The sequence below is a fragment of the Vipera ursinii genome, assembly GCF_947247035.1.
Source record: "Vipera ursinii genome assembly, chromosome: 1".
In the NCBI taxonomy this organism is placed as follows: domain Eukaryota; kingdom Metazoa; phylum Chordata; class Lepidosauria; order Squamata; family Viperidae; genus Vipera; species Vipera ursinii.
In genome coordinates, this window is record NC_139512.1 from 285,738,822 (window position 1) to 285,760,795 (window position 21,974).

Genomic DNA, 21,974 nt, shown 5'->3' on the forward strand with positions numbered 1-21,974 from the left:
CTAATTTGAAGATAGGTAACCTTGTACATATTATGGGCATTTCCCTCTCTAATAAACAAAAAGTTAAACTCAGCTTTCTTAATCTGGCAAGTGGAATAGAGAAGAGAACCTAATCTGTCTTTCCCAAACATATACAGTTTTAACAATTATTATGACTAATTTAAGTCATGTTGATTTGAAAAGGTCTGTTCTAAATACACTTCTTGATCCATCCCAATTCTTCCAACAATTCAAGTTACGTACAATCAAGGGGGGGGAAAGCAAGCTTGGACTCATTTGTACACAGTTTTAAAATACCAGAAAATCATGATAACCATTCAACTTTATTAGGCATGCCAATATTATCTATTTCACAGTACTAACATGTTTTTTTTTTATTTTTTGTATGATCACAACACTGCCATGTTAAAAATTGATTTGCTCCCCTGCCAATTCAAAAGCAACAAGTGAAAACACAGGAGAATCACTTGTTTTACAGTACAGTATTATTTTCACTATTTTAAAGCTTCCAAACCATCTACTGATCTGCAACTGTTTAACAAGAGTATTTAAAAATTGGAACTTATTGCCATTTTATTCTCATTAAAGTGATAACAGTCTAGAAAATTCTAGCTTGCAAACTATGTTCAACATCATTTTAATGCTGTAAACAGAATAAAGTATATATATAAATCAAATAACGTTTTTATAAAGCTTCATTCTGAGAAAATATCTGTGCTTACTTGGACAATATATTCACCACGTATACTAAGTACAAGAACTAGCTGATTCTGACTGACGGTGTTATTCAAGAATAGCTGTTGCTGGGGCTTTCTGAGAGTTAATATACTGGCTGCATGCGACTCCACCAGTGATGTTTGCAAGGGTGAGAGGCATCAAAGGGCAGGGAGATGGGCCTACTAAGTTGAATCCCTGCCCCCTTTTATATGTGGCAAACTTTTCCCCAGTTGGCAAATACTGTTTAGGGTTTATTCTCTGACATTGGGGCTAAACCAATAAATAATGCAGATGTGGTAGCATTTCCTCCAGCATCAACAGGGAAAAATCCAACAGATGCAAGCTTTGGTTCATTCTAATCTATAGGCCATAGTAAGCTCAACAATACCTTGTCATCACGTATCTCCTGTAGATTGTAGAGAGAAGTATTTATTAAAGTTGAGACAAAAGTGCAGAGAAATGGTCCTTTTCTCCATCCACTGGCTGGATAAAAACTTACTAGTTCTGACAAAACTTGCAAATATAAATTGCACTGTTCCAGATGTGACATCTAAAATGAAAAAATAAATTACTCATCTTTGTGATAACAAAAAATAAAATAAAAAATGTGCACATTAAGACACAATATATTGATACAATTGTCCAAATAAGTAATTTATGCATGCAGAACAAGATTTTTCTCTAACTCTGATTGGCAGCTACAATCTTGTAATATTGTAATGCCTTTCTATTTCCAAAACATTTTGCCACTTTGTATAACAATTAGCACTTTTTGGCACAGAAAAGCCTGTCTGTATTTTATTGGATTTTATTGGATTTTCTAAGTTGCAATGAGACACAAACAGAGCATTCATTTTTCATGATATATGTCCAGATATGTAAGCAAGAAATATATTTGAACAGTCTGCATGTAACCAACAATTTCCTTATATTATCATCTGAACATATTATTACATAACAATAATATTTCCATACAATAACTAATCACCCAGAGCAAATTATATAAATCAATATATATTATTGTATTGGGATGTGTAATACTGTAATATCTTACAGATTAGAAATATTTTAAAACTGCTACCTGCTATAAATGATTGGGGACTTTTTAAGCATTCTAAATAAGTTCATTTCAGTATATAAATTACTACAGGTGTTTGCCAGACTGGTTTCTGCACTAAATACTTACAATATTTAGTTCATTTGCAGTGAGTTTTCTGAGGAGAAGATCCAAAATACTTTCAGTGGCGAGCATAATTGACTTCTGCAGAAATACTATTATTTCATCTATATAAAGAACGATTACATTAAAACATTTTGAGTACATTTTTGCTTCTAAAGCAAAAATAGTAATTGGATTTGGACTATTTTACCACTGAAACACGTGCAAAACACATTATACAATTAGGTAAGCAGAAACTAAAATGAACGTTCTTTTCTTTTGCCATTTTTATAATAAATAAAAACTAGAAAAGAGAATTCCTTTGTCCTTCTCTGAGCCTTCTAACCTGCCCTCCCTCTACACAGAGCAGATCTAAGAATAATGCTCCTCCCAATCAGAAGAGAATCTAGAACTTTAAATCATTAAATAAATTTTTAAAACATCTTTTTATTCTTACTTAGTTTAACAGTTGTGATAATTCAGAGTGGCCAAAACAGCTTTATGAAATGCTTGTCTGAGAAGTGGGCTCAGATTCTTCCCTCTCATCCTTCTTTTGGAAAAGCATCTTTGGGACCTAGATGGCTAAGAATCTCCAGAGACACCAGAAGATAGGATGGTAATGGCAGAACCCCAGGATGAGAGGGAAGTGTTTGAGCCTAGAATGAGGTGTACAAAGAATGAATGAATGAATGAATGAATGAATGAATGAATGAATGTTGTAAAAAAAAAACAGCAAGGAAGAGGAAAAGTAAAGAGAAAATTGGTTTGCCCTGATGGGTGAGAATGAGGAGTTACTTAGAGGAGAGAGGCTGATCCTGAAAGAGACGACTAAATGATCTAGCACTTTGGAACGTCATAAATTTGGCCCTCAAGAGTTTGCCTTTCTGTACGAACAGAAAATTGTAGGTTCAAAAACTTTTGCATGTTAAGGCTCACACGTCTTATGGTCCTGGAATGTCTTTGAAATGGCTAGTCAGATCACTAAAAAAGTGATCGCGTGACTTCATCTTTGTTACTAACATGATGGAATCCAGGTTACGTGACCAACATTTTCAGTGTGCCTATCTACCCAAATAAGGTGAAGTAATCTTCATGGACTTTATGTTGTTATTCTAATTAGAGGATCAAGAATAATAAAGTTAACATACTGAAGGTACCACTAACCAACTTCTGGTCTAGAAGTTTTGATTGAACAAGTCTGCATTATCTTCAGTAATAACTGTAGGCTTTTATCAACTTTCAGTGATGAGATGTAGGGATTAGTGCCAAGTTTCAGCAATACGTCCAGCAGAGGATTTAAGAGAGACTTCAGGCCAATCCGTTCGGTGCTGCTATTGTCTCTATACAAAATAAACAATAAAAGGACTTATGCTGCACCACTTTCTAAAACAGAAGGTATCACATAGCACTGATATCACACCTACACCTTCCAAACAGCAACAGGTAGGAGAAATCACCACAATCTAAATTTTGTGATCTTGAGAGGTATCAACAATAGAAGACACTAGTTTTGGCATATTTCAATTCTGAGTCAGGGGCATCATTTGTAAAAAGAATGGAAAAAAGAGACAGACTGAACATTTAAATCAGATTATTTTAAGAATATGTTACAATCAATTATCAGAATCCTTAAATACTGCCCAAGAAAACAAATATATTAATAAGTTAGAAAGCTTCCCTTCATTCTGACTTGAGATTGGTCCTTGTTAGCCATTTTTGTATCTAATGGAATAATCTTATACTTACTTATATGTGTGCCTTATCTCTTCCACATCTGCAGCTAGAAGAATCATTGTAGCCACCCGTTTAGCATCAAACCAGTCCGGAAGACAATATTCTGCTGCTGTGAAAAATAAAACCATGATATTTTGAATATGAAAAGTATGGTCTGCAGGTACAAACATATTTTAAAGTGTACAATTTTGTGACAATGATTATCAGTTCAGCTCAAATAAAGGCTGTTGGATATAGTTTGAAATACTTTTTTAAAAATATTACATACATTGATATTGAGAAAGTACAAGAAATTTCTATTTTAATTTTAGTTTTGTAAACATGAAATTTAATATTCAAATTTAATGATTTTTTCCCCCAAGATGAGACACTGAATATGTCTTAGCACACTGGCTGTGAAATTGGTTGCTCTTTTGAGTTCTCTTAATTACTTACTAAGCAGGTATGTACGTATGTTTCTTTTTCTCTTATATAAAATAGCTTTTTCAAAAATTTATAATAAGTCTAACATGAATGCATTCTACACTAGGAATCAACTGTTTTGTAAATGTGTCCCTACTTTAACAGTATTATTACACAATACTTACAACTGCCAAGAGGTGTTTTCAGGTAGTCCTCCACAAGAAGTTGCACATAAACACTTAATGCTGTTTTATCTTGTGGGACTTCACAGTTTAAAGTCTTTTGAAAGTACTTGTCATTTATGTGCAGCCAATCACAGAGCTGAGCAAAACAAAATTAAACACCTTTTGTATCTCTCATATTATTTTTCTATAAACAAGTAGAGGGAAGAATAATGTTAATTCACAGACATGACAGCTGGCTTGGGCAGAAATGCTGGTTTAACCTGAATTCAACAACTCTTAAATTTGAAATTTTACATTATAAACCTAGCCTCATGGGTACATCCCTGGACAAGTTGTAAGAAAAACATGGGGGGGGGGGAAACGTACTATGCATCTGGACTTCTGATCAGAGTGCTGATGTCATATAATCCTTCATAATGAGATTAGCAATAATCATGGCAAACAATTATTACTCAGTTACATAACTGAGGATTTCATTTTTCTCACCATTCTCCACAAAGCAGTTCCTCTTCCTAGTGATTCCTCTGGTTTTAGATACGTAATGAAGTTTGAAATATCCGAGAGTGATACTTTTTGCTAAAGAAACAAATGTAATTAGAATTTATTACAATACGGGAATATAAATATTGTGCCAAGTATTATTTTAAAAGATAGAATACTTCCATATTACACATTTCCTTTCTTTTAATTATGTAGCATTGCCTTCTTTATATTCCGGCATTTCCATATTTTTCTTCAAAAAATACAAATTTTAACCAAGTTTGACAACACAATGTTTTAGCAAAGCCTTACTTAGTAATGAGCTTTTAATGAATTAAAATTAGTTTTTATCTTTTTAAAAAGGCATTCCAACTTAAATTTATAAATAATTTATGTGGCTTCTTGTACCACATTTTTCTGCAAAACCCAATATCATATGTTCATATCATCATAATATCATATCATTCTTTGTAAATTAACAGAAATGTTTACACGTCTGCTGTTGCAAAAACCAACATAAACACACTGTGTCTCTCTTAAAATGTTCTCTCCTTTTGTTGCTGAAGAAAGTGTTTTGTTTCACTTGTCCATTTGCTATTTCTTTTGTTTATATGAAATGAAGTGGAACCCAGGCATATATTAGACTATTAGAACTATATTTGATGCACAAGTTTCAGACAAAATTGTTCAAGCACTAACTTAATCTCCATGGCCACTTTCAAAGAGGAAATACACACAAGCATATTTTCTATCATTAGAGGCAATACGCTGACTCTGTAAACCACTTAGAGAGAGCTGTAAAGCACTGTGAAGCGGTATATAAGTCTAAGTGCTGTTGCTATTAAATTTCAACATGCAAACTGCTAGTACATTTTGGAGCACAATTCTTCATTACATGATCAAATAGAAGAGCAAATAGCAATTATTTTCAAAAACAACAAAATTAATAAAACAGCAATCAGATTATCTTTCTTGAGCCCAAAACCATTTAATTCTGATGCATTTATGGTGTATATAAATTTGAATTAATGACCAACTGAATTCCTGACATATTTTATACCAGGGAGAGCAAACTGAACTGCAGAGTTCCTTGGTAACTTCCAATATCATACCTTAGACATAATAATGTAATGATGCAGTTATTCATTTTAATGCAAGATAAATACACACATAAAAGCTGAGTTGTTTTTTTCTAAAAAAAATTGAAAATTAAATCGGAGAAATATTTCAGTTTGGATTTTCAAGAAGAAATCAAACTAACTGGGACTGTTGCATTTTGAAAGGAAAAACCTTTATCTATGGAAGCACTAGAAAACAATTAAGTGTATGTGACAAACTGCCTTTCCTAAAATAAAAAATAAAAAACCAACCCAAAAAACCAACCCCTATCAGGATTGGAATACTTACTACAAAAAACGATGATGATTATTCTATACAGCCAACATTTAATACTCTGTTTTTAAACTATTTTTATACATATTACAGTGTAATATGCTGGACAATTTTTGCTTTTTTTCCTTCCGTATATTAAAGCAGTGAAAGTTGGAGCATAGGAAAGGCTGAGCACCAAAGAATTGAGGCCTTTGAACTATGGTGCTGGAGAAGACTCCTGTGAGTCCCTTGGACTGCAAGGCGATCAAACCGGTCAGTCCTAGAGGAGATCAATCCTGACTGCTCTTTAGAAGGCCAGATCCTGAAGCTAAAACTCAAATACTTTGGCCACCTAATGAGAAGGAAGGACTCACTGGAGAAGAGCCTCATGCTGGGAAAGATCGAGGGCAATAGAAGAAGGGGACGACAGAGAATGAGGTGGCTGGATGGAGTCACTGAAGCAGTAGGAGTGAGCTTAAATGGATTCCAGAAGATGGTAGAGGACAGGAAGGCCTGGAGGAATGTTGTCCATAGGGTCGCGATGGGTCGGACACGACTTCGCAGCTAACAACAACAACAACAACAACATATTAAAGCAACCATTTGTTTAAAAATATAATACTTACTGTATCTGTTAAGTGCATAGCTGCTTTAAGAAGAAAGCACTGCGCAGCTCCTCGTAGAAGAATCTGATGTGTGATCATAGTACACTGAAGAACGTTTCTGTAAACGGACCAAATGCGTGCTTTGAAAAGTCAAACAATGAACTGAGTATACGGAAAATTCACAGAAACAAAATGCAGCACATCACCTTAATGCAAGGAGCCCTTTGCTATCCAGTGCTCCACACTGTGGTATATGTGCCAACGCCATGGAGAGAAACAAAACAGGAACGGCGCACCAGTGCCTACTGCTCATCTTCTGAATAAATTTTAACAAAAAGCCACCTTTAGAAAGAAAAAAAACAGCATTATTCCCATATTGAAAATAGAGGTTTGTCTAGCTTTGGTTCTACACGGAAACCACTTATGGAGTTTTTGTTCTGAGACCGAAAAGAAATGCTGTATTAATTTTGGGATTTGACAGTTGGATGTGTTTATGATTGTAGAAGTACTATATAATAATTAACTTCAGATCAAAAGGTTAATAATATATGTTATATTTGTAACTGTATCAAATAAAGTAGAAAGCTTTTTTATTTTTCCCTTTTCCCTTCATCCTTTGCAATATGTCCCTTCTTGTTTTTCTCTCCATTTTTTTTATATTTCATTCTTTGTAAAAATGACGTATAATAAAAAAATAAAGCTAATTTCCAACATAGATGGGAATAAATATATTCTCTCCATCACAGTTTAGATTATAATCTTCAGATCTATAGAATGTCTTCTAATTTTAGCCCAAGAGACAGATTTTTTTTTTGACCTGGGTGATGAATTTACAGGATAACTGAGAATGAGAATGTTGTAAAATAAGATAGGGCAAGACTAGACACAGTATGCTGTTTTATTTGTTCCAATTTTATGAATGTTTAATATCACTTGTGCACTTTCACTATCATCCCCCGATTCTGAGCTCCATTATAATGGAAAAAAGGAAACACTTTAACCCAGTAACCACATTCATGATATTTAGCAAGTGATTTGGGGTTAATTTCCCTTTTTCAGAAGGCCACTGCACCACTATTGCCATTTTTGGTACATGCCAATAAAATCTTCTGCATTATGAGTCTGTGCCAACCTCAGAAACCTAGTGATATCACTAGACAAGCCCTGCACAAACACCAATCCCCATGTCTTCATCATCATCATCATCAATTGATATCTGCCTGTGTCAAAAATAAAAGTAAAAGCAGCAGGTAATAATAAGTTATCCAGAAGCAGAGAACTGACATTTATGCTATTCCAAAATAACGCCATTAACTACACGTACTTTTTTCATTTTCTGGAAGGCTTATGAAGTAAGTTGCCATGAAATTCTGCAGAATTATTCCTAGTGGTGGACAAGTGCCCATAATCTGGCCTGATACCCTGTAAAGTTAAATGAAAAAGATAATTTAAATAAATTCAGTGCCAAGGCTACAATTTAATTTTCCTGAGTGGAGTTCCCATTCATAAAAGCTGCCTATGGAAGAGACACTCTTCTTTCTCTCAATTAAAGGTAAAAGGTAAAGGTTCCCCCGCACATGCGTGCGAGTCGTTTCCGTCTCTAGGGGCTGGTGCTCATCTCCGTTTCAAAGCCGAAGAGCCAGGACGTCTCTGTGGTCATGTGGCCGGCATGACTAGACGCCAAAGGCGCACGGAACGCTGTTACCTTCCCACCGTAGTGGTCCCTATTTTTCTACTTGCATTTTTACGTGCTTTCGAACTGCTAGGTTGGCAGAAGCTGGGACGAGTAACAGGCGCTCACTCTGTTACGCGGCACTCGGGATTCGACCCGCCAAACTGCCGACCTTCTGATCGACAAGCTCAGCGTCCTAACCCACTGAGCCACCGCGTCCCTTGTTTCTCTCAATTACATCTAACTAAATCAGGAAGATTCCCCCACCCATAAGAGAGGATGTGCAGGAGGCTGTCGGGGTAACAACAGGCAATAACAGTAGCTTTCATAAAGTTCTCTTTGCACCCAATGATACCTGGATACCCCTCTTGACTGAAACAACAACAAAAAAGTACAATTTAGATCAGATAACATTCCAAAAGCAAGCTATACTCAAAGAACAGACCACCATTTTATGAATAAACAAACTCACTTCCTGATTCACTTTTTTTTTGACAGCCTTGGAGCCCCTTCCGATCACAATTATTAAATATGTTGAGAAGGAAATGAGGATAGCATTGTTTTAAAAAGAAGACCCTCAAAGAGAGAGGGAGAGAAAAACAGAAATCCAGCCCCTTTCAATCTGCATGGCATAAGCCTAACCATTTTACATCATTTGCATCCAGTATGGCCCTTGACTTCTTAGAAAAGATAGATGTGGCTATTTCTGCACTATATAATGAATTAACTCGCAATAGTGGCATCCAAGAGAGCTATTTTCTGGAGTTTCTCTTACTTCTTTTCTCCCTGTCTTAAATGTAGGTCTATCAAATATTAATGTAACTTATTTTTTCTCCTCCCTATTCTTCCCTATTCTGACTATAGTTCAACTGCTATTAAAGATAGGGACAAATATACAGTTCTTCCCCAAAGTGCAATAAAAGCTGAAACAAAAAAAAAACTTTATCTTTCAACATCTGCAAAAATTCTCTTACTGAGTTTTTCATTAAACTTATGTATTTACCTGCTATAAAGAGAACTTTCTGAAAGAGCATCCATTAAAGGGCCAATAATGAACTAAACGAAAGAAATTAGATTTTCATTAAAAGAAATAAAACAGACATTAATGGCATTTTATTTGTTCTACAGTAAATATCTTTTTAGATATAGACATAATAACACAGTTAATCAGGGAACAATTGAAACCTTCAGGTAAGATTATATAGGAACACTAGCTTCAACTGTTGAAAAATAAGGAATTATGAAGCGGCTATATTAAAAAGACTTAAAACATTTCCTCCCAGGGGGATAGTGGCAACAGCTAGCTAGGCCTTCCTTACAGCAGCGGTCCCCAACCTTTCCAGCTTTGTGGACCAGGAGCGTCAGCAGTAGGGAGAAAGTATGGCTCTGCATGAGAGATGACTGAGCATGCGTGCACAGCTTCATTTGTGCAAGCAGCAGGCACATGGGCGCACCCCACTCACACAAATGGAGCTTTGCGCACAGACGTTTGCCCACTGCTTGTGGAAGTGGATGTGCATGCGCGCGCTTGCCCGCCCATTGCTTGGGCACCCTGGTTCCCAACAGGACACAGGCCAGGACGGGGCCACGGCCCAAGGGCTGGGTATCCCTGCTTTAGAGGATTAATAAAAATATCTTATATGGATGAGCAGTAAACCTTACCTCTGAAAATCCTTGTGATGACGGAAGACATTTTCTTTGCCAGATTTCAAGAAAGTGAATGACACTTTCCTTTGCCAATGTCTTGTTTTCACTCTCAAACATTCTTTTGTAAATGCACATATGCCACGAAGGATGGAACGTCCAACAACCTGTTGTGGAAAAAAAAATCTTTCCACTTAGCATAAGCTATTTCCCTTGCTTGCATGTCCACACAAATAATTTAGTTTGTAAGAGCTGATTATTTTATATAGTTATAGCAATTATAAGAAACATCACAATGAAAACAATCTACAAAGAAAAACGATATTAAAAATGGGGATGGCTGGAAAAGGATCTCTTCTGTCAACTGTAATAATGTAGTTGGTTTACACAAGACAAGCAGTTACTTGGATAGTCAAAACTTAAACTAATCAAAACTTTAAAGATAAAAGATGAATGCCTTTAATTGGGTCTAGAAAGCAACTGAGAGATTAATATCTATCAATGTAATGTAGCAGTTATCACTAAGTAAAACTTCTGGATGCAATGTAATTGAATGTAGAGTTCAAGAGTCACATTAGGGTAGACAGTATAGACTCACCTCCCTAGCTAACTGTCCTCTTTCCTAGGGTAGCCGAGGAAATCTTGGGGCGGGCATTGGACAACCTAAACATTTTTATTCTGCAGGATTTAACTAAAGAGGCAAAAGTGACTTATAACATCATCTGATCATCTAATCGTTATTCTACCAGTATAGGACTACTGAGGACTGTCTATCTATTTATCCATCTATCTCAACTCAGTGATGATTGGCAGATGTCACAAGTTGCTATAAGTTGCAAAATGGTCAAGGATTGCTTAGTTGGAAGCTGTTGAGAATTTTTGGCTTCAGATGTGCAGCAAGGCACATTCTGAAACTAATATTCTGTTTGGGTACAGCTGTTGCCATGACAGTGAAGGAGTGAGATCATGATCAGTGAAGGATCAAGATCATGAGCAGATCCTTTTCTTATTGATTCTGGATTGGCCTCCAATATCAACGTAAGAATAGAGAATGGGTTAAAAAGACTGTCTCAGATAAGTGATGTCTCTGAATGATACTGAAGTCCTAAATAATATGAAAGTACTGAGATGGTCCAAGGTCCAATTGCAATCAGACTAGGTGAACTGGCAAAAATGCTAAATTAGAAAGCAGAAATCCAAGCAGCAAAATCTCTGAGCAGCCCTTGAGACAATTCCTGCCCCAAGACTCTAATGCCTCTAGGTCCACACTAGTTTGCTTTAACCCAATACCAAATCCTATGCTTAAATTTCTTTAAGGTGGTGCTCATGAGCAGTAAAGCTATTTTGCAGAATAGGTAAGCAAAAGAAAAAACAAGAATGGTTCTTTCTTTGCCATCCCAGAACATAGCATGGATCTGAGGGCCAGACCACTTAATTGTGAACCAAATGTTTTATATATTGCTAAGCTACTGCTACTGCTAAGCTTGTAAGCCGCCCTGAGTCTTCGGAGAAGGGCGGGATATAAATGGAATTTTAAAAAAATAAAAATAAAAATAAATATTCTATACACAGAATGATTGCCTTGTGGATAGAAAGATGGGACATATATCAAATTAATTAAGATGATGATTTTACATTTCACTCAACCAACAATGTAATCTGTGATAGGGGAATACCAAGATGAACTAACTTCATTTTATGTTTGTTACCAACTACAAAGGCTAAAAATATTTCTAAAGTACGTGAATAATCAATCACTTTTTTGCAAAACTGAAAATAAATTCAAAAACTTACTTGGTGATACTGAACAACATTAACAGGACTTACCTTACCCCCCAAAAAACCTTACCTATTTCTTCTGATACTGCAAGTTCATACAAGCTATTCAACTTTGGCAAAACTGGCTTTATAACATGTATCTGAAATTGGAACACAGAAATTACTGTATTAACATGTTTTATTAATAAAAAGTATAATCATAGATAAGAGCTAGATATTGATCTCTAAGATCTGCATAACAGTAAGTGATGGGGACCATGAACATTTTAGCATAAATATACAGTGTAATTCACACATAGGATTTCCTTTATGAACTTTACCTTTTAAGTTATTCTGCTTTTAAGTCCCTTCAATGTATTTTTAAAAAATATGTAATTACTAAGATCGAATCATTCCCTCTATTTTCAATTTCTATCCATGCTCTCTGAAGGTAAAGCAATAACTTCTATAAATGTTAATGTATCAATTCAGCAATAAAATAATTCTGACATCTCTATTCCTGTCTTCATCTATTTTTGTATCATATAACTATATCAAACCCTCACATGTAAATTTGGTAAATAGGTAAATAAATTTTGTTTATAATAGCAAAACCAATGCTCTTTATTAACTATATTTACCTGATTTCCTTCCAAAGTCTCCATTATTAAAATATAATTTTCCCAAAACTGGGTAAATTGATCTTTTTTTTCAGCACACCACCAAAACAAACAAGATCCTATAAGATAAGCAAATCAGATGTTTTGTCTGTTAAGCAAAGATATATAAATAATGCCTATGCCTAAATTAATGTTAATAATAGAAAATAATAATGCAATCTCTGATCCCTTCAAATAATCCTATCACTATCAACAGGAAATCTCTCTCAGTACAAGGGCAAATGTCCAAGTGGGCAACCAGAAATAATATTTTCATTTAAGAGTATAATTCTTCCTTTCTTTATATTTCTCTATATGTGGAAAAGACCCCAATCATTTTCTCTCTTCCTCTCCTAGAAAGCCCTACATTGGTACTGTATTGATTATATGCCATCAATTTGTTGTCAACTCTTACGATCAGATTTTTTTCCAGGACGATCTGTTCCCACACAACTGAGTCCATCCTCCTTCCCTTTTCCAGTATTATAGACTTCTCAAACACTGTTACTATCTCAACCCAATAAAATAGCTACTACATACAATCTAGACTGAGGTTTTCTTGCACCTCATTTGTTATTCACTAGATACTTTTTATCAGCATCCATCACACAAGACTACTCTTACATATTTCCCAAATAGGTTGCATCCTACAGGAACTAGTATGAAGCAGGTTCTCCTAGACCTGGGGTAGGCAACCTTGGCTTTTATGACTCTTGGACTTCAACTCCCCGAATTCCTGAGCCAGCATGGCTGGCTCAGGAATTCTGGGAGTTGAAGTACACGAGTCATAAAAGAGCCAAGGTTGCCTACCCCTGGAGACCTAGATCAATGTACTGAAGTTTGATAGGGTATGGAATGGCTATGACAATGAAAAGATGTACTACTATAATTTTCTTTTTTTCTCAACCTATTTTTGCTCACCTCGTTCTATTTGAAGCTTAGGCTAGCATTTCCATTTATTGTTTTTAATGCAAATCCAAGTTCATTCTTAATGAAGTATTAACTTCACTAGCAACTGAATGAACAATGAAGCAATACTGTAGTCCTCACTCTCTTTATAGTTTCATCCATCTTCTATCATGGGAACCTTTAAAAAAGCTATTAATCCATTTCTGCGCATTGTCTTGTGACATGATCTTTGTCTGGAAAGAATAATTATTTCTCTTGAACAATCTATATTATAAATCTTTAGTTCCACTGTTTTGTTCTTATCTGAGCAAATTTAGAAAATCCATAGAGATGTATTGCCATAGTTTTCTCAACTACATCTATATTTACTATGACTGATATGTTCCATCTTTGACTGAATCTATTCTATTAACATACCTACTATTGATTTTATTATCCAAGGCAATATTTGACTAACAATATTTCCAGCAATTTGTACCTCTTAATCCAGAATTTTATGTATCTCAACTAATATCCCACCAAAGGCTTTTTCCCAGGCTAAGTAAGGAGTTTCAAGTACTATTCTTTTCACACAGGGAATGCATTTTGACTGCTATCTTCTGCAATGTTTCCAGAATTAAACCTTTTTTTTCAAATGGAGTGAACAGAAATTTACAGATTTGTATAAGGCCGTCACAATTTATGGAATGATTCATTTCAGGATAGAATGACCAAGGAGAAAGGTTTGATAATCATTTATTTCTCATGTATGGTCATCTAATGATAAGTACCTTCTGAAAATAATAGTACTCCAGATTTAAAGCAATTTACTATGCCATTCCAAAACCTGACTAGCTGGCCTTGGACTGGAAAGCCAGCACAAACATGCCTTTTCTCACAATCACTCCACATACTAAATGCTTGCAAGACCAGGTTCTGGGTCTAGCATATGCCAGGGGTCGGCAACCTCGGCTCTTTTATGACTCGTGGACTTCAACTCCCAGAATTCCTGAGCCAGGAATTCTGGGAGTTGAAGTCCACGAGTCATAAAAGAGCCGAGGTTGCCTACCCCTGGCATATGCCATTCAGAGCTGACAGGTACCATTTCCATCGTCCAGGTTACACCTGCAATCCAAGGCCACTTTATCAGATACATCGACGGCTTTCTTCAACAAATACCGGGCTCTTTTCCGGCACAGAGCATCGCTCTCGGACAGTCCCTTTTGCACCACTTCCCAAAAGTTGCAAGAAAGCCTGGCATCCAGCACAGAAGCTGCCATGCCATGTGTGCCACCGTCCTGTCGGGGAAACAGGACGTCGGAGAGGGTGCTCAGGACCAGCAGAGTCCGGTTCACCCGCGGAGCATCGCCGAGGGGCGACAGCACCAGGCCTTCCCACAAGAGACTCAGGGCGGCGCCGTTTCTTCCTAACGCCGGCAACAGCCTGCCGCCCGCCAGCAACGCTTTCTCTTCCTCCTCCTGCTCGTCTTCCCCGTCTCCTCGCAGCAGCTTCAGCGCGGCCGCCACGGTTCTCCTGAGCAGCTCGGAGTCATCCAGCCAAGGCGCCGCCGCGCAGAGAACCTCGACGCAGCCCTCCGTTTGCACACCCTGAATCCCCGCACAGTTTTCCAGCACTTCGTCGGCCAACCGCTCCGCCAGGCGGGCTCCGCAGACCAAGACGCAGGAACGCAGCGTTCCGCCGGCTGCTGCCCTGAATCTCCGCCACGTCTCCGGGCCTCCACCCGCCGACACGCCGCCCCCACTGAGAAGCGCCGGGAGGCAGCGATGCAGCGCCAGCTCCCAGGCCGCCCGTTGCGTCCCTTCGCCCTGCTTGCGCGGTCCGACACGTGTCGCCCGTTCCAAAAGGAAACGCAGCGCCTCGGCTCGCTCGAGGCTGAGCGCAGTCTCTTCGCCGCACACCGCCCGCAGCAACGCGCCCCAATCGGGGCACTGGGAGAGCAGCGCGTCGGCTAGCACCGCATCCATAGCGAAGGGAAGTACGCGGCCTAGCAGCCGCTTCGCACCCTGCTTGCCCCGTACTTTTACCCAGCAGCCTTTGCGCTGAAGGCAGCTATAGAAGGACTGGCCTGATGATAGGGCTAGCTGCGCTTGTTAGGTTTGTTTTGGCGGTGCTTTTGCCATTCGCTGAACTAAACAGCTGTGAGGTAGCAATTCAGCTGGTGAAGCCAGTCCCCTTTCTGTATTATACAGTATTGCTAATTTACCTGATGCATGAGGTACGTCTACTACTTATAGGCAGAGTAGGACTAGGTTAAGGATTGTGATTAGAGAAAGGGAAACCCGGTACCTTAAGCCGAAGAAAGGAAACCCTTTATGCAATGTAAGGACTGGGCGGGCAAAAAGTATTAATTGCACAGAACTTGCCAGATTTGCATGTTCACTCTTTGTTGCACACTGTGAGAAGTTTTATATCCAAACATATTTTATTCTTTATACTGTTTCCATCTTCCGTTAAAATATTAACAGAATAATTGATAGTCTGGCTAAAAGTAAGTTGATCAAATTAGAATTAGCAAATTTCCTCAAATCCCCAAATAAGTTACCCAGACGTAATCCACATATCAAAGGATAAGGACTGCAAACACAAACAGATTTAATTAAATAAGGTCTCCCAGAGGAACTGCATGTTCCCACCAACTCACAGACACACAAACACAGACACACACACACACACACAGAGAGAGAGAGAGACAGTATGCTTTATCCCATTTCTCTACAGCCTGCCCCTAAAGCAGGGGTGTCAAACTCAATTTCATTGAGGGCCGCATCAGCATTGCGGTTGCCCTCAGGGGGCCGGGTGGGGGTGGCCTACTGGGTGGGTGTGGCTAAAGTGCATATGGCCTACTGGGTGGACATGGCCATCTCTACATCATTCACATCAAGGGTACCTATGGGGGCCTGGGAAGGAGTGGGACAGATCTGAGGGTCTCTGGGCCAGGACCAAGGCAGTGGGGGCCGTTCCCTCACTGTTTCCAGGATGGCTTCGCGGGCCACATAAAACCACTTCGCGGGCCGCATCCGGCCCCCGGGCCTTGTGTTTGACATGTCTGCCCTAAAGGCAAACTCTTGTTTTTACGAATAAATATTTCTTCCTCAGAGCTGTCTGGATCTCATTTTTATTTATTCTTGTGCAGCCCTGGCTCAAGTTTGAACCCCAAATTATTCTTCTGACAACAGTTAAGCACGAATTTATAAATACTGATAAACAGATTCCAAGATTACAGTTGCACTAAAATGAAAAGCAAAGTTTTCATTGATATTTTTGAACCATTCTTAATTCCTGTGAAACCCTTGGGTAAATCCCAATATCCTATATGTCAGAGTAATATTATATATTGATCATACTACGTTTATGTGCCTCTTTGTTATGAATGTAGTGCAACCTTGTGCTAAAATCAAAATGTATGCAAACTAAGTTTTAATATGATCTTGTGGAAATACGTTGCTATAAGAAATTGCTATACTAACAAGCTTATTACATTCTTTAGATGCAGCTCAAGAACTCAAACCATATTTTCACACAAATATGTAGCTATATTTGCAATTTATGGGGAAGGTTGTTGGGTTGCCTTAATTTCTTTACAGTATTCTAGGGGACACAAATTATCGAGCTGCATATGTGTTACTTTATTTTTCTTTTGTGATTGATCTCTTTTGAGCATTGAGCTGTTTCTAACAACTTTTTAGAGAATATATAAACACTAAGCAAACACTGGGATGGAATAAGAAAAACTAAAAGAGTTTTTATTGTTAAAAGATCAAGTTTTCCTTGGCTAACTGCCAATGTTGTCAGGATGGAAACGCTGGGGTGGGGAGATCGCATTTATACATTTATACTGTTGGTGTCTCTGCACACTGGTCTGTTTGTTGAGGCCAGCCATATTCCTTTGAGTTGTCGTGCATCCCAAAAACGGATATGTGTGTGTGTGTGTGTGTATGTACATGTATGTATATATGTATATCCATATTGTAATATTGCAACAAAGCACTATTCCTTGTTACAGCACAACATAATGTGACCTCATGCTAAGAAAATCAAATAGACAAAATCCATACTGTTTTTAGTAGCTTATACTTCTTTTTATATAATGGCATAATTGGCAAAAATAGTTACATTTTTATCATATGAGCAAAATGTTTTTAGGAGGATGTATTCTGCTATTAGATGATGATGCTAAGTTTCTGATTTGTTGGCTCTAACACAAACATTTGCTTGATTGGGCAAAACTTAGTCAAGTTGTAGCATTTTGTGAGCTGCAGATCACTTCAACAGATACATAAACTGGCTAGAAAACATACAGAATTTAAACTGAAGGAAGTCGAAGGGGGGAAACTCACATAAAAGCTTTAGGCAATTTCAGAAGGTCTCAACAAAAATGGGGTTTTAACATACAGTCATTTTGTAAGTACTTGTAATCTCTCTCACATGCAGTCTGCATAATCAAGTTGTCTTCCACATTCTTTCCCCCTTAATATTTAGGCTCCTCCGATTTTTTTTATTTTTTGCTATCATAGATTAACATGCATCTCCTCCTTCATTTCCCTCTTTATTCCTTTTACAGTAATCTTTGAACATGCCCTGACACCCAAAAATATGCAAGTAGGTGAAAACTAAGCCTTTTTAAAGAGTGGCTATGACCCCTCTTTCCCAGGATCACAAGCTGGGGGGAAAGGGGTAGTATGAAAATCCTTTCTAACAAGCTTTACCAGATAGATGCCAAAGTATGCTGAATGCTGTTATACTGTAAAGCCTGATTGTTCTCTGTATTTTAAGTGTTTGCTTTTCAGAGGAGGAGTAATCACACCTAGAAGGGAATGAGTTTCCTGTAGAAACCTCTGATCATTTGACCTGATCTTCACCCTGCAGAAGGAATTGCTATGTTTGGGGGGGGGGGAGGACCTGTGAAGCTACAGCCAGAAGTAAATTGCAAAAGCAGGGAGGAATTTACAGACTCCAGGTTGGAAGAGAGATCCTGGTGCAGCTTTGATGGAAGAACTTCAAAAGCAATTTACTGCCTGCAAGGCAGGAGTCCCAAACACTTCAGCTCTTCAACTTCTTCATGAAGTTTCAGATTGTTCATTAATCCCCATTTATTATATGAAAATAATTTAATAAATACTATTTTAACTAACAGTGCCATGAATATTAACTCAAAGCCACTTTTGCTTGTGGCTTACCATCCAATCACAGGTAGCACTATCTTGCCACTGGCCAGCTTATCTTCAAGACTAGCATGCGTAGAGCTCTATGGAGGGCCCCAAAAGGTTAATTAAGCCCATATGACCTTTCATCATTTATTAACCATCTGTTGAGTCCCAGACATTTACTGACCCCCTTTTGACCTCGAATCATTTATTTACCCCTTGGTGCTCCCATTGACCCTTGAGTGTCAATATTGACCACTTTGAGGGACCCTGATATAAGGCAAGGAATAGTGTGCACTCTCATGCCCACAGCAGCCCAGGCAAGGAAAACATCTTTTTCTAATATTTCCTGGCTTTCATTATTGCCTGAGAGGAGGCAATAATAACAAAATCATGTTTTCCCTATCTCATTTAATAATCAACCATGCCTGTTCTTCTCAAATCGTAATAAAAAAGACAAAAAGAATGAGTCAATGAATCCTCACATGGCAGATAATAATAATAATAATAATAATAATAATAATAATAATAATAATAATAATAATAAGAAGAAGAAGAAGAAGAAGAAGAAGAAGAAGAAGAAGAAGAAGAAGAAGAAGAAGAAGAAGAAGAAGAAGAAGAAGAAGAAGAAGAAGAAGAAGTTGTTGGAAGGGACCTTGGAGGTCATCTAGTCCAACCCCCTGCTCAGGCAGGAAACCCTATACCATTTCAGACAAGTGGCTGGCCAGTCTCTTCTTAAAAACTTCCAGTGTTGGAGCATTCACCGCTTCTGGAGGCAGGTTGTTCCACTGATTAATTGTTCTTCTTTCTTTTTTATATCTTTACTGGTGTAACAGAAAAGTATGAGTCCTTGGAAGAAGAGGTCTGCCAGTGAGATTTAATTACCCCCTTCCAGCTCATAATACATTAGTATAAGATTGATCTGGCAGAGAATTAACCAGCACCTTGGATTGCACCCAGAACCCCAGTTGGCAGCAGGTGCATCCCACAAAGCAATGGGGACATGGATAGTGCATTGCAGTGGTCCAATGAAGGGGAAACAGAGAGGCTGTTTGGTCTAACAGTTAAGGCACCAGTCTAGAAAGTGGGAAGAGCTGAGTTCAAGTCTTTATTTAGCCATGAAAGCCAGCTAGGTGACTTTGGACCAGTTACTCTCTCTCAGCCCAACTCACCTTACACAGTTGTGGGGAAAATAGTAGAAGAAATGTGTTGGATATTTTTGCTACCTTATTTGTAAAATAATAAAGGTGAGATAAAATGAATGAAAAGAAGGAAAGAGAGAGAGAAAGAAAGAAAGGAAAGAAAGAAAGAAAGAAAGAAAGAAAGAAAGAAAGAAAGAAAGAAAGAAAGAAAGAAAGAAAGAGAGAGAGAGAGAGAAAGAAAGCCCTCCTGGCTTGGGAATGGGCGGAACTGACATGCCAGATAAATCTGTACAAAGACCCACTTGGTCACAGCTGGCACCAGCTGTTTGAGTAGGAGCTATAAGTCCAAAGGACCCCCAGACTACACAACCAGTCTTGCATGTGGAAAAGTAATTCCATTAAAGATTAAAGCTATGATGTCCCCAGAAGCAGGAAGCTCAAAGTTACTCATATATGTCAGAACTGAGCCCAAATGTGTTCCTCCCCATTCAGATCCTCATAATCTCCGGGCTCTAGGTCAGAACTTTGTTAGCCAAGATGTATAACTGGATAGTATCAGCATACTGATGACACCTCACGCCAAATTATTGGTGGGCTCAATGGTTTCATGTAGACTTTAAACAAAAGGAGACAGAGAGTTGATCCCTGTAGCACCCACAAGTGATGGCTGCAGGCCCAACCTCTTGCCTTTTCTCAACACTGATTGACAACCACCACTATTGCAATCCTGAAACCCAATTGAGCTGAGTATAGATAACATCTGGCCCACTACATATTCCCCCCCACACTTTTTTTTTGGCTTGGGATATGCTGTTTAGAATTTGTTACAAAACAGACTCATAAAAAGCCTGCTGTATCTTTCTTACAACAGTAGGTGTTGCTGTTGGCAAGACTTCTCTTTTTTCCTAACTTCCTGTTCTTACAAATAATTCTTTATTAAAATAAATGGAAAAATAAGTGTGTCTTGTAGGTAACAGAGACAGAATGTTAACTTGCGTGTGAGCAAGCTAGCTAGCTCTTCAGACAGTTACTCCTGCCTCAATGAAGGTCCAATGCTTCATTGGATTACCATAATGTTCCCATTGCTTTCTGAGCTGCACCGCCAGTTAGGATTTTGGGTGTAATCTAAGGTGCTGGTTACAATTCTCTGCCAGATAAATCTAGCTAGCTACACAATAATAATGTGGAAATCTGAGCTTTTCAAGCATTTATGGCTATTTAAATGTGTATTTTTAAATATATGGACTATAACATTCAAACAACTTTTAAAATAAAAATTTCAAAGAGCTTCATATTATTACCTTTAAAAAATCTGTATATGTGAGATAAGTTTTCTTAAATAAATTATGCATTTGTCATAGAAGTCCTTGCCTCTTTTAGGTAAACTTTGCCAAGTAGACCTTGTATGGCCATTTTATTATTATTCATATCCTGTGCTAAGCATACTGGACTACAAGTATACTTCACAGTTCTCAATCCACAGCTACAGCCTTCACATCCTTCCATTTCAGGTTGATGTTTTTCAGGTCTTCCTGAAATGTTTGGCACCAGGTTTTCTTTGGCCTTCCTCTTTTTCTCCAACCGTCTGGTAGTATCCAGTTGATTGTGATCTTTGCTGGACATTGCTCATTCATGCGGACCACCTATCCATCAAAGTACATTCTTCATTCTCTTCTGTCCATTTTACAAGCTCACCAGAGCCCATTAATTGAAATGTTCAAAAATTGCATATTTTATCAGGTATATTTCTTGCCTCAGACAAGAAATGTCAGCCAAAAAAAAAGATGCACTAGACATTATATCAAACTAAGTTGGCGAATGCATCTACCGTACTCAGAAATACCTGGGATATGAAATATGACACGATCACCATACATTGCCCATGTCCCTGTTCCTCATTCACAAATAAGATAAGGAAGTGTGTCACTCTTATTTTTCCATCAGTTATCAGCAATAATTTGGCAAACATTTTGTATCCCCTGTAATGTCAAGTTCAGCCTTGAAGTTTTATCTCTGAATGTGCACAATGTGCAGACAATTAGGGAAAGCCTTCAGAATCAATCTCCTGAGCCCTCCAGAAGGTATGACTGCCTTGATATTTCAAAAGACATTTCATCCATATCAATATTAAAAAAGCACCTTTGGAAATTCTTTGTGCAACCTTCCAACGCATATCAACAATGTATAGCTGCTAATTAAGTGTACATTTATCCTTCCGATGTTTATGACAATTCTCTTGCTGTCTTTTATGTGTAAAATATCCATACTTCTTGATACTGATAAATTTTGAATATTGGGTATAACGTATACATCCTCAGTACACAACAATCCGAATGAATTGTTAACATTTCTCCGGATTTCAGCTCAGAGCTGGCAATTGTGGAATAAGCTGG

General features: G+C 37.8%; 1 protein-coding gene across 1 annotated transcript in view; it reads right to left on the minus strand.

The window, feature by feature from the left end:
- TARBP1 (tRNA guanosine 2 -O-methyltransferase TARBP1) overlaps positions 1 to 16,008 on the minus strand; it is a 32,500-nt gene extending 16,492 nt beyond the window's left edge. The window contains exons 1-14 of the mRNA XM_083352098.1: positions 14,377 to 16,008; positions 12,369 to 12,466; positions 11,819 to 11,888; positions 9,988 to 10,136; positions 9,329 to 9,381; positions 7,978 to 8,075; positions 6,860 to 6,995; positions 6,675 to 6,771; positions 4,684 to 4,773; positions 4,198 to 4,333; positions 3,623 to 3,719; positions 3,041 to 3,216; positions 1,904 to 2,001; positions 1,106 to 1,267 (exon numbers count right to left, since the gene is read on the minus strand). Of these exons, the coding sequence (XP_083208224.1) occupies positions 1,106 to 1,267; positions 1,904 to 2,001; positions 3,041 to 3,216; positions 3,623 to 3,719; positions 4,198 to 4,333; positions 4,684 to 4,773; positions 6,675 to 6,771; positions 6,860 to 6,995; positions 7,978 to 8,075; positions 9,329 to 9,381; positions 9,988 to 10,136; positions 11,819 to 11,888; positions 12,369 to 12,466; positions 14,377 to 15,259 (2,343 nt within the window). The 5' untranslated portion in view covers positions 15,260 to 16,008. The remainder of the gene's footprint in view (positions 1 to 1,105; positions 1,268 to 1,903; positions 2,002 to 3,040; positions 3,217 to 3,622; positions 3,720 to 4,197; positions 4,334 to 4,683; positions 4,774 to 6,674; positions 6,772 to 6,859; positions 6,996 to 7,977; positions 8,076 to 9,328; positions 9,382 to 9,987; positions 10,137 to 11,818; positions 11,889 to 12,368; positions 12,467 to 14,376) is intronic.
- Between the last annotated feature and the right edge of the window lie 5,966 nt (positions 16,009 to 21,974).